This window comes from Nelumbo lutea, chromosome 4 (genome assembly GCF_056320005.1).
Source record: "Nelumbo lutea isolate HS-2025 chromosome 4, American lotus-T2T, whole genome shotgun sequence".
In the NCBI taxonomy this organism is placed as follows: domain Eukaryota; kingdom Viridiplantae; phylum Streptophyta; class Magnoliopsida; order Proteales; family Nelumbonaceae; genus Nelumbo; species Nelumbo lutea.
The window spans coordinates 4,441,595-4,455,357 of NC_142687.1; the positions used below are offsets into that span (position 1 = coordinate 4,441,595).

Here is a 13,763-nt window from a genome sequence, read left to right on the forward strand (position 1 = left end):
TTTTTCTTAAAAATTTTTAATTTGTTTTTAGGTTACAAAAAAATCATACTGTATTCATCGATACACTTTGATACACCCCCAATACACTTTGATACCCCCTATACGGGATCGACACAACAAAAAGAGACAATACAAAGAATTTTGTAGCACTTCCCGTGCCAACCCCTTAAAGATACAGCCAATATATTATGAAATTTTGAACCTTGTGAACCCCTAAAAGGTCTAACATTGTCTCATTATCCTTAAATAAATATATAAAAATTAATAAAACATATAAAGAAAATTTACCTTCCTATCTTCGTGGGTTTTCGTCTCAACTTGACCTGGTTTAAATAGCCAATTGCGAATGGACCAAATTTTCGGAATTAAGAAACTTGTTTCGTTTTTTTCTGATGCACGCAGCCTATCAAGCAGTCATGAACTGTGCACTTTTCAATCACCCCATCTAGTGGCCACATATATTGATCAAGAGTGGATTATGGAAGAAGGAAAACATATTATTAGATGACGAAGGCTTTTATTTATTTGTTTGTTTATTTATGCCATGATGGCTCCCAATACTTGTTTTTTTAGTCAAAATAGGAAAGGAACCTCAAAAAACAATACTTGTTAGAGAAACCAAAGAAACCATTTGGAGTTTTAGCTTACCACCCATTGAATTTGCTTATATGTCCATAAAAAAAAAAAGGGATGTCCTAACAAGCAAAACTCTATACATAATGGACATCCAGTCACACATTAGGAAGATGGGTGCTCAAAAATCAAGTCCTATTATCATCATTCAAGTACATCTTTTTCATTCCCCAACCCATAAGCCCCCCAAACCCAGGTGTAGGTGGGATGGGATCCTAAGTCTCTGCCATGATTAATATGATACCTTGCCGGCACCTTGCCATCATCATCATCCAGGTTCTATTCTAAATATATAGAGTCACTTGCATGAATCCTGTATCTTCATTCCCTTCTATTTAATGCGAAATTCATTGTTAAATTATCAGTGCTTAAATTAGGGTTCAAAGTTTAGATATGATATCAGAGTATCATATTGTATTTTTTAGGTTAAAGGTATTTTTAAGAAACTTATTTTTAATAATTAAAACAGAAATATATATAATAGGCTCAAGCTGAAATTTAAGAAAAATTAAAAATACAAGGTTCTCCTTTGGAGATGTATCAATACTTTTTAATTTTAATTAGGAGTGGCTGTGTATTGATATTTGATCGTTGGCTTAAATCATTTCTTACTAACCAGCTCGTATCTACCCCTACCCGTTCTAATGACTTGGACTTGCAACAGATCATTGCAATTTCCTGTCGCACCCGTCGATACAATTCCTTTGTAGACCCGATTCTTCTGGTCAACAAGGCTAGGACCGTTGTTTTGTTTTTCTTTTTACCCGGTTACTGGAGATAAAGTATTTTAATTTTTAGTCTTTTAAAAGGGGAGGATTGAGGAACCCTGCTATCTGCCAAACCAAGCATTTGTCAATTCAAAATAAAGATGGATGTTTTCCATATATTATCCCTGGGCTGGTGTGGGGCTAGGGCTGCGCGCGGACCAAAATAAACAAAGTCCAGGCCCCCGGGACAGTGGGTTGAAAGTTCAAACTTCAAACCCACATGTTTTCATAATTATACGACATGGGATGGGGGATATTGGGATTGGATTTTGGAGACTTCAAACCTACTAATCTGCTCCCTCCGTCCACTACTACCTACCAAACTAATGCGTTTGCCGTTTGCGTTAGTGTATCACTTTGCTTTATTATTAATTCTTTCATCTCTAATTCATTTATTTTATTTGATTAAACAAACATTAACCTAGATGCTAATGACATATTCGTGCACGTGGGAGAGAGGTACGAAAACCAAAAATATGAAATCCAGATGGAGTGATGGTGACCCGGCCCATTTCCATTCAACAGCTCACTTCCACGGTTCCACCCCTCCCTATTCAAATTTCAAAGCCAACTAAAACTGACGTACGTTTTCATGTTTATTTGCTTTTTAACTTCATTAGAGGTTCAAGCCGCCCTCGTCAGTCGTCACTCGTCACTACGTACCCACCACAGAAATTCACAGACTCAGGCCCGACCCTCTTTTTTGTGTCGTCTACTTATTGATTTTTGGCTAGTGTAAGAAGCTTCTATGAAGCAGAACGATGCGATTGACTGACTACACTAGTTTGAACATTTTACTATTACTATTTTCTTCCTCTTTTTTCAAATACACAAATGAACGAATAAATTCAGGGGCCGGGTTTTATAGTCAGACAATATTGACCACCTTTATATTTTGGGAGTTAAACCCATCTTGTTACCCTTAATTAATTCGCCCAACCATCTCAGGTCTCCGCTACAACTAGTCAAAAATAAAAAATAAAATGAAATGATATTAATTCATTACTAGTTATTAATTAAGGAGGTAAGCAGTGTATAAATAAGGCAAATATAAGGACAACCCAGTGTCGGCTCCCATCAATATGGATATGGAGTCTGGACTCTGGGGAGCGACAGATTACATAACCTTAATAATTACCACCGCATACATAGAACACCCATTTCTGTGGCATATATTCCGATTAAGTACGTACGTACATGCATAGTGTTTATAAATGGAAAATACAGGGACCTACATAGTTCACAGTACTTAAATCTTAATCATATCTACCGAAAAAAAAAAAAAAAAAAAAGGAAGCCGATACAAATGAATTAATTCCTGATTTTTATTGCATAAGAGTTGTCTGTTAATCCATCTAAATCCATCCACGGTTACAACACCATTTTACGTGCCGTTTACGACACCTATTCTTTCTCTATAAAATCATATAGCTATTTATCAACCTACCCTCGTCTGCAATTCTGCATCCATCTCCACTGCTTTTACATTCCACTGATGAAATTGGACAGTTAATTGGCCATTAGCCGCCTCTCTTTTTCTTTCTCACGACCCCACCTCTTTTTTGACATAAACCTTCACCTCCTCCTTCTTCCTTATCCTCAGCTCTCTTCTTCAACCAAAGCTTGGCTGGCAGCTCGTCGATCGTTTTTCTCTGCAACCTCTCAATCTCATGGACATGGAGAACTACCCAATACTCCTCTCCTCTTCATCATCATCATCGTTAGCAACCGCTATTCCATTCTCATCTAACATGGTGACTTCTCATGTTATTAACCATCTTCAGGGAAATAATCCACCTGGGTTCTTAGGATTGAAGTCGGAGATGGATACCCCACTTAGCTCCGACGACGTTACAACCCTTCCTCAGATTCAGAGCTTTGGTGGGCCTACAAATGAGATGAAACTAGGTATCAAAAAGGGGGAGAAGAAGATTAGAAAGCCCAGATATGCTTTTCAAACAAGAAGCCACGTCGATATACTTGATGATGGATATCGATGGAGGAAATATGGCCAAAAGGCTGTGAAGAACAACAAATTTCCTCGGTTAGTTCTTCTTCCTTATCTTTTATTTATTTTCTATTTACATTTCTGTGAATTATGTATACAGTTTGATTTTTCTTTCATTTCAAATATCTTGTCACTAAAATCACCAATTTTATCTCTTTCATTTCCTTCCCACAATTTCGCTTAAAAAGTTAAAATTCCACCCACCTAATAAAGACATTGAACCTGTGGAACATAAACTAATGCACCAGCCAGGGTACTTTTATGAATAAGGGTCCACTTATTTGCTACGATTTATCACCAGGAGCTAGCTCTTGTTGAAAGCTACTATTGCGCGATATTAATGTAACATGTTCCTGTTCTTAATATCTGCAAGTATACTAATTTAATTACCATATACCAAATCATCAAACGATCATATAGGTTAGCTAGTTACCAGTTCTTATGAGTTGCTGTACGTTAATCACCTAAAATGGGCCGGTGGTGTTTAAGTATTATTAGAAAGAGTATTAATTAGAGTTTCATCAGCCACATGGATGTTGGGGACAAGCTAGCTAGTTTATAATTTTGTATCTCACTCAAGAGATAAAGGCCACAAAAATCAAATTCTCAAAAGGATTTTCAATATTGGAGTGATATATCACGAGTTCATTACAAGAAAAATAGAGAATTTTGTAAAAGTAGATGAAGCATAGAATAAGGGAATTGAAACAAGATATTTGAATACACTTGTTTACTGATCTACATACATGTTCAGAGACGATGAAAATTAAAACACGATTGAATACGTTCATGATACACCAAAGTGTATTCTTATATTTCTAAATATTGTATTTGTATTTATACTCTTCCTAGCTAACACGTTCATCACTTCTCATCAGTACCAATATTAGCATTACAAGCCCATGATGAAAGGAAGTATGCTCGCGTGAAGTTGGATTAATGTCTGCCTAAAGGCTCGGTCATGAGGATGAAGTGGATTATTGTTGTTGAGTTAATTAATACTGATTATGTTTATTCTCTTTCAACTAATTTTGTGTTTCCCATTAATCTAAAAGATGTTTTATATTTTCTGATTTTAGAAAACAAAACAAAGTTGAAAGAAACTGTTACTGTGTTGAAGCTGCAGCTGAAAAAGAGGTCCAGGCGGGCAGGCGGTGTCGTTTTGTTTTGTATTAGTTCAAAAATTTGATAGAAATTTGTTTCTCTCTCTCTCTCCCCCTCTCCCTCTCCCTCTCTCTCTCTCTCTCTGCTCCCTGTTACACGCTCTCAACAGAAGTTTATGAGAGTGAACTCAGACTTTTCAATTCAAGGGGAAGTACGGCCCTAGCTAGAAGTGCAAAGAGGAGGGTTATTCTTTCGCTGGTTCTTCCCTGATCCAGACCTTCACAATTAATATTGGGAGATTTCCCGCACTGTGAAGCATAATACAGTACCACTGCAACCTTATCTTAGACGTGCATTAATTCCACGTTGAGAATAAACTGGTAGCCTTCAATTTGTCATGAAAAGCACAATAACTTTATTTTATCAATTTAAAACAAAAGTAACAAAATATTCTATTACGCATTTACTATTAGCTTTAATTTAGTTATTTCACATGGTGGCACTAACTCCACAAATAAATCTGACCGCGAAGGATTTAATGTACAAGTGAAATAGTTTTGGCCCTCTATCCGGACCTATCTAGTTGACAACGAAATCCATAAATAGGAGGACATCTCTGGAATGAAACATTTCTTATTTTACCTTATTAATGATATCATGGCATGAACATTCTAATTAAATAAAGAATTGCATATTTTAGTGTAGATGATACAGAATATATATATATATATTATAACGATGGGACCCATTCTTATCACTAAGTCCACAAGATATGAACATGTGTGCACTCCTCTTCTAGAAATTGTTGAACACCAAATGTTTGAAAATATATTTCATTCAAATCAATTAACTAATACTTTTTTTTTGTTGTTGTTTCTTATTTGTAGAAGCTACTATCGGTGTACGCACCAAGGATGCAACGTGAAGAAGCAAGTTCAACGGCTATCCAAAGATGAAGGAATTGTGGTGACAACCTACGAAGGGATGCATACCCATCCTATTGAGAAGTCTACCGACAACTTTGAACACATCTTGAGTCAGATGCAAATCTATTCTGCCTTTTAGCTTTAGCCTCACTCTTTCTGAGATAATTACTTTTTTTTTGTCGTTCTTTGTATTTGTAAATTATGTAGCTTTAAAATTTAGCTTTTATTTTTTCTTTTTATTATTATTATTATTTTTTTTTTGAAACCGGGGCTAATGCGTCCATGCATGGTGTATGAAATTAAATAAATAGCTCTAGTACCGAATGGGTGCTCTTTTAAGCTTTAAAAACTACTGAAGGGATTTTTATCATTTTTTCACTTCTTTTTCGTATATTTTCTCCTCTAGGAGGAAAATTAATTCATGCCTAACTTCCCTCCTTAATAGAGGTTCATACTTGACTTTGTAATATAACAATGGTACGATACACCAAACAAAAACTAATTTCTATTATATTGACATGTCTCTTTTGCCACATGGCACGTGGGAAATGAGAAGGCAGTTTGAGGTTATTTATTTGATGAGGAACCTATGAGCATCTATAGCTTCAGTTTGCCATCTTCCTCCTTCCTCCACGTTTGCCCCATTAATTTTTAACTTCCATGGTATGTTGCAGGGGTGATAAAAAGCTGAAACTTGCCACGTGCATAGAAAACAATATAAAGAGTCTTGCTGCGCATAGCAAGAAGTTTCGGGCCATTTTCTTTTTTTTTTTTTTTCTTTTAGGGAAAATTTCTAAAAGTATTCATATGAATTAAGAAATTGACTAACTCTATCCCTACTGTTTACATATTATTTTTAAGTACTCTGGAGTTTTCTGACAATTGTCTAAAATTTCTCGTGTCGTTAACTTTTCATTACATTCCGTTCACATGTACTATCACATGACTTATATATATTTTTAAAATTCCTAAAATATTCATTCACATTCTTCTTCTTCTTCTCCTCCTTTGGTTCTGGTCTCCTCTATCACTGTTGAACCGAGGGTGGTGATTCCATTCTCATTTTCTCTCATTTCATCCTTTCAATTTCTCTATTTCATTCTCTCTCTATCCCTTTTTCGTTTTTCTCTCTCTTAATTCTCTTCAGTTTCCCTATTTTTTGTAGTTCAAACTAAATCACCACAGCCACTACAACTTCCTAGGTGGTCCTCCTTTCACCATAGAAGTGTTTCTTTTTTTGGTTTCATATCCAACACGATCTCCTCCCTGAAACCATTCAATTTCCTTGACTTCCCACAAAACCCTAACTCTGCTGAACTAAATCCCTTTGGTTTCTTTGCTATCTTTAGTAAGATCAGGGAAATCAATCACAAACCCAACTTCTTCTAATCCTATGAGTTATTCATTGACCACCCTGATTTCCCACATATCCGCATCGTCCGATCGCACAAAAATGACATGTTAAAGTCTAACGTTCTCCCTATCCCAATCCTTTTCTACATTCAGAAGCATTGCAACAACAATGAGGTCCTAAAAGCGCTCTGCAACGAAGCCAATTGGACCATTGAAGAAGATGTAGGGTACCACTTACAGAAAGGTAAGCAAAAAAATCCCCCTCAGGAACTAATTTTTTCTACCTACTACTCTCACCTAATGGTATCTGGTTTCACCCGATGCAGAAACCAGACACATGTTAATGTCACATTTTGTGAGGATTGATACTACTAGCTTGCATTGGTTGGTTGCAGGGAAGATCTGTTATTTTTATCAACTTCCAACTCTGAAACATAATTGAAGTCCATTATTCAATGATTGACCTATTGAAATCGTGTTAGCTTCTTTTCTCATCACTAAATCTGTTAACATACGTACGGCTTCTTTTCAAAATGAATTTAGTTTCCTCTTCTACTGCAACGCCCAAATCTTCCACCTACCTTCTGCTGGTGTCCACCCTTACTTCCTAAAACTAAGCTCATCAACAGATCCTATTGCAGCATTTCCTAGTGGCACACTCAATTAATAGTCGAGCTCTTTCCCAAATTCTCCTCGTCTCATCTTTTCCACCAAACTCCAAAGTTGGGTCTTAGGTAACACACATCGGTAGCTTCAATGCTGTAATTGGAGGCATGTTTTATCGAAGCTGAAGCTCCTCCCGTAATCGGAGGCATGGAAGGCTCTTGTGTTTCTGGAATGGTTCCCTTGTCTTATTGGAAATCATCAATAACGACAAAGAAGAAGGGAAATTGGACAATAGTGATGTCGATGCAATAAATGAATATGGGCATATTTTTGAAAATTTAAAGAACAGTGGAGGGTGAGATAGTCTTTTTCATATTTTTGTTGAGGGAATTAATCAATTGTCAGAAACTTAAAGGTACTTTAAGACAATACATAAACAGTAAGATTAGAGTTAGTTAATTTCCTAAATCATAGGGGTGCTTCAAGAAATTTGCCTTATTTTTATTGGTAAAGGGAGGGACCAGAATAATGGAAATTTCTTTGAACTCTAAACCAAGTTTCTAAGGCTCGGTTTGGAAGGAATGCAAATGCAAATATATACAGTACAAATACATATAAAATAATATAAAATGTAAGATTTTGTACTCTACAAATTTGTATTTGTATTTCTTCCAAACTGAACCTTTGAAGGAATATAAATTTAATATATACAGTACAAATACATACAAAATAATACAAAACACAGTTTTGTGCTCTACATATTTGCATTTGTACTCCTTCCAAATCAAGCCTAAAGTTCAGTTTTGGGAAGAGTATAAATACAAATATACACAGTGCAAAACCGAGTATATTGTATTTATAAATTAAACATTATATTAATTTGCATTGTACATATTCGTATTTGTACTTTTTCTAAACTGAGCACAAGTGGAACACTTATCTTTTAAGATACATTTCGTTTGAAAGAAAAGGTAGGGAATTCCTTAAAACCAAGCACAGCCTTACGGTCTTAGGGAAGCTAACTAGACTTTAAAGTCTAAACCAGCAAGCTCAATATAAAATGGGCCTCAAGTTTTGAAGGCTTGGCTTGGGCTGAAATGATCACTGCTTTGTTTAACAAGCTTCCCTAATAAACTTCGGATCTTCCATGTTGTAAACTAGTTTGTAAATCAAAAGTATCTCTCTCTCTAGTTTTTTTTTTTTTTTTTTGTATGCCCTTGAATATTTTCATTCAATCCAATAAGGCTGTGTTTGGTTTGAAGGAAAAGGTAGGGAAAGGAAGGGAAAGATAGGGAAATCAATACAAGGTTTGTAAAGGTTTTCCTACCTTTCTCTTCCTTTTCCTATATTTTACTTCAAATCAAACGTAGCCTAAGTGTTTAACTCAATTTAGAAAAAATACAAATAAAAATATATACAATATAAATACATACAAAATAATACAAAATACAAGATTTTACACTCTACATATTTATATTTATACTCCTTTCAAATTGAACCTGTGAGCTCGGATTCCCTCTACAGAAAACTTTGCATACACCCTGCTAATGTCCATGTATGGCCAGTATGGGTTCATTCTTGATATAACCGAACTTAGCAAGAAGGTGAGCTACTACGTTGCAAGACCTAGGACATCATGAAACCAGACAAGACAACTCTCTAGGGAGTGAGGACTCGATCCAAGTTTCAACGAAGACATTTACATAAACTTGTAAATCGCCCTAAATAATAACGTATGAGAAACTCTACTCTCTAGCGAAAAAGGGACCCTCTAGAAAAGCAATATCTTCCACTTTCAAAGCGGATTATTTGGCTTAAATTCCTACCAGGGGTGCTACTCGAATTGACATTTTGCACTGTCAAACAAGAAGTTGCCATAGTGATTGTCTATTATATAGTTTTTAAAATTGATCTGGAGACTGAACCGATTAGGGGTCCGGCTACCGGGTTGAACGATCGATCCATTCTGACAAAAAAATTTAAAATTTTAAAAAAATAATAATAAAAACGATCAAAACCATTCGAATGATTAACTGCCTGGGTCAGTGGTTTACTGACCAAAATCAATAGTTTTTGGAAAAAATCTGATTTTGAGAAAAAACAGAACTGGCCATCTGACTGATTCTTGATTTTTCCAATCCTACCATCTGATCCGATCCAATTTTGAAAACCATGGTCTATTATATATAATACCAATGCTACGACCTTGACGAAAAGCTGGCCTTGACATTGATTTTGATTGCACCATCGTTAGGGTGCTAGAAGAAGTGATGGGAGCTAATTGATCCATTATATGTTCAACCTAAGCACCATGGTAGGCAGGGAAAAGAGCATGGGTGGAAATGAACTCACATGCTCTGCACCCTTGGTGCAGAAAATTATCAGGTTAACAGCAATCTGTTATTGCCATCTTGTCATTTTTCATTTCAAAATTAGGGATATTATCTAGAACTGACCATAACTTTTTCACATTTCTCTTAAATTCATTATCACTTTTCAAAGCCTTCAGAGAGCGTCCTATAGTGCGGTTTATTATCCAAAATTCACCTTTCGTTAAGATTTCCATTAGATCACCATTAGTGATCATTAATATAAGTTTTCCATGTAAGCATTTGAATATTTATATGACAAAACTATCGCTGAGTAGCCAATCAAGCTTATTAAATATTTTTCATGGCAAAGTTAACCTGACCCGAGCCCATAGCCATACTAGGCCCCTAGTAGTTGAGGGTAATTTTGTCATAAAATTATTTAATAAGGTTGACTGATCATTCAAGTGTAGTTTGATAATGCAAAATACTTAAATGCTTATGTGGCTAATGATGACCAATGGTTAGAAATATTAATGGAAGGTAACTTTTGGATAATAAAGCTCATTGACAGGGACCTCTTGGAAGGTTTTGAAAAGTCATGATAAATTTAATAGAAATGCAAAAAAAAAATGGTGAATTTTAGATAATATGCTCAAAATTAAAGTGATTTTTTAAATAGTGTGACAAATTTCTATTGGTTAGAAAATTTCTTCACAAGAGTGCAGAAGATGTGAATTTCACGAAAATGGATTTAGTTCTCACAAAACCATCCTCACTTACTCACAACCATTTGCAGTTGTACATTGAGAATATCTTTCTATGAATAAAAATATACAAATATGGAAATATTCTTAATGCATGGTTACAAAAGGCTCTAAACACGGTGTGAAGACAATTTTATGAGGACTAAATCCAGTCTCCAACTCAGCAGAGATTAGCACTTTTGGGGAATTGAAATACTCCCTCAAATGACAGCATAAGTTTCTTTCTTTGCAAACATGCTAGTCAATCCCTGAAGGTCCATCAGAAGTTCTACTAGATAGACCTGAACCAAATTATATTCATAGAGAATTTGTATACCCATCTTAAATTCATTCGAAAAAACCTCACCATAAAAATCTACACCAAAAACAAGAAACATCTACCGTATCATATCAATACTTTGAACCTTCACTTAGGTATTGGACTAAAAATTATTGAATTAAACTGATCCAACCAAGCAATTTATCTATCGGTTACACCATATTAGGTATGAATGAATTTGATCATGTAAACGTGACACTAGACACGTGGCCAATTCAATATATGGATCCGCTACATGTACATGTTATCGAAAACAATCATAAGGTCACCCCATCACAATAGTTTAAACCAATAAACAAGCAAACAAAAGATTAATAACATAAAACAATCAATCGTAGCCTACTCGTTTTACCCTATCATAGATGATAAATACATGTACAACATAAATATGATATAGGAACTTATGGAGCGTTCTACAATGTAAATTGTTTTTTTTTTTTTTTTATTGTCGGTTCTAAAAAAAAAAGACAGGTTTTCATTATATATGTATTTTTTTATTTTCAAAATTAAAACAAAAAAGCATTTTTTTTTAATTTTTAATTTTAAAAGCATATTTCATCTAATTATTTAATATCATGTTTCATAAAATCATATAACTTTTATTGTGGAACAATAGATATATATTCAAAGGTAAAGAAATAAAACGTCGCTAACATGTATAGCAAGATTTATGATAAACAACAAAATCAATACCTTGTGGCGCATTAAAAAGCAAAACAACACGACCTGGCCAAAGAGAGACTTTCAGATATAGTGCAGAGGTTGCTTTGAGGGTATCAAACGTGTGATTAGTACCTCAGGAAAACCATTACTGGTTGTACCTAAATGCAATACTGACGCACATCACCCTCTAAAAAAACTCAAGGTCGTGTTCTGGTTTTCAAAATCGGATTGGATTGGACGGTCAGACCAGAAAAACCGATAACCATTCAGCCCTTCGGGTCTGGTTATACTCTAAATCGTTATTTAGAAATAATCGTTGAAAAAGTCAAAGAACCACTGACCCGGGCAGTCGAATCATTAAACAGTTTGACCCGGGCAGCAGTTCGCGGGTAGGCAAATTTTTTTTCGTTTGATTTTTTTTTTTAATTCCATTCATATCTCATGTTTCTCCCTTGTGAGCTAGGGTTATTTTCATTCTAACTTCTAGCCCTTCCAGTTTCAGCCTTCCTTCTCATACTTGGACGGTGCGATTCACGACCTGTGGCAGCCACGACCGACGACCTTTGGCAGCCATGACCGACGTTGATCAACGGTGAATCACGATGACTGGCGGCTGTCGTCCGGATTTTCCTTCCTCAAAAAGATTTCATCTACCGCTATGAACAACAAGGAGCAGCGGGGAATTTCCTTCATTTTGTCATTAGCAACAACAAGGAGCAACAAGAACAGTGACGGCCAATGATTTTACATAAGTTCTCTCAAAACTATTCCTTTTGTTTTCGAAGTAACACATCTGCTCTGCTTCGCGAGCATCAAGAACAGTGTCACTATTCCTCCTCCCCTTTCCATCTCTCCACTTATTTTTCCTTATTCTTATTCTCATTCTCATTCTCCCTCATACCCTTGCTTTTATTTTATTAATTTATTAATTTTATTGTTTTTTAACTTTCTTCATCTTTAGAATAATTTTTGTGTTTCCCCACCCCTGCCCGAAATCCAGCTTTGGTGTGCAAATGTGTTCATCAACAGAATTGGCTCCAACTTCAAAGGTTCGTGGGGTGTCTTTTTCTTGGTTATGTTTTATTTCCTTCTGCCATGGAATCTGTACGTATTAATTTTTAAAGGTTTATAAATTTGAAGTTACCAAGAGACCTTCTCCCTAAAAAAACTCTCTCAAAAAAAATCCAGCTTTGGTGGGCTTCCCCCAAGGTGACACCGAAGGTCTACCTCCTTTCGTGCGTCCCTCACCTCTTCCATGAGGATGATCCACTGGATTCATTGCAACACCACGAACAATGGGGAGAGACTGTCGGCTATACTCTTTGTCGCAGTGAAGAAGAAGGGAGAACAGAGAGGACAGTTCTATATATATTTTTTTATTTTCTATTTAGGTAATTTTATTTTTATTTTTTGTATTTTTTCTATATTTTCTTGTATTTTTTCTGTTTTATTTAATTTTATACTATTTTTTATTATCTATAAATATATTTTTTATTTTAATTCATTTATGATATCATGAATCAAACTGTTTAATTCAAACAGTTGAACCACTTAACCGGAAACCGGTCCTCTAACCGCTTCCATCTCCGGTTCGTTTTTTAAAACCTTGTGCTCTAGCGCCCATGTCGCCTTGCGGGACATTTGTCCCAAGAGAAGTAGAAGGGGTTTATTTTTAGACATTACTTAAGTTCGAGAATGTTCCAAATTTCTTGTTTCATGCAATATGGCGTGTCCCCTCACTACCATAAATTAAATACGGAAGCCTTCCTCTATAAACCTCATTGGCGACATATTTTTATCTACTTCAAGACCCTAAGTTCACCCGTATCCCTATTGGATTATATCTACACCATACACCATGCTTTGGTGCATCAATAAGGGTGTACCGGTGCTTTAAATCATGGTTTTTAAAATCAACCCAGCAATCGAATCGATCAGATCTGGTTATTGGGTTGATTGATTTGACAGTTCGATAGTCTATTTTGATAAAAATTTTAAAAAATTTTAAAAATGGTTAAAATCGTTCAAACGGTTAATCGGTCAGTTCAACGGTTTATTGATTAGAATCAATGGTTTTAAGGAAAAATGGAACTGGTTAAATGATTGGTTTTCGGTTTCTCCGGTTCGATTGTCCAGTCTGGTTCGATTTTGAAAACCATGCTTTAAATCATCCTTTCTTTATTTTTTAGTTTTTATTTCAAAATTTTGTTTTTATAAATATTCTTATTTTATTTAATAAATAAAATAATTGAGTTCCTAAAAACACCTTTAAACAGGTGTATCAGAACTTTGCCGATACAATACGAAT

The 13,763-nt window shown here is 35.3% G+C and overlaps 1 protein-coding gene across 1 annotated transcript; it reads left to right on the forward strand.

Moving 5' to 3' along the window:
• The first annotated feature begins 2,861 nt into the window (after positions 1–2,861).
• LOC148853477 (putative WRKY transcription factor 75) lies at positions 2,862–5,808 on the forward strand. The gene is made up of 2 exons (XM_088982715.1): positions 2,862–3,444; positions 5,400–5,808. The coding sequence occupies exons 1-2, from the start codon at positions 3,071–3,073 to the stop codon at positions 5,575–5,577; spliced, it is 552 nt and encodes a 183-aa protein (XP_088838841.1). The 5' UTR covers positions 2,862–3,070; the 3' UTR covers positions 5,578–5,808.
• Positions 5,809–13,763: the final 7,955 nt, after the last annotated feature.

What these genes read in the sequence shown, in the direction of transcription:
- LOC148853477 (XM_088982715.1), top strand. Translation starts at nt 3,071, where the DNA reads ATGGACATGGAGAACTACCCAATACTCCTCTCCTCTTCATCATCATCA. An exon ending in AAGAACAACAAATTTCCTCG is followed by an intron (nt 3,445 to 5,399) that starts GTTAGTTCTTCT and finishes TCTTATTTGTAG; the next exon opens with AAGCTACTATCGGTGTACGC.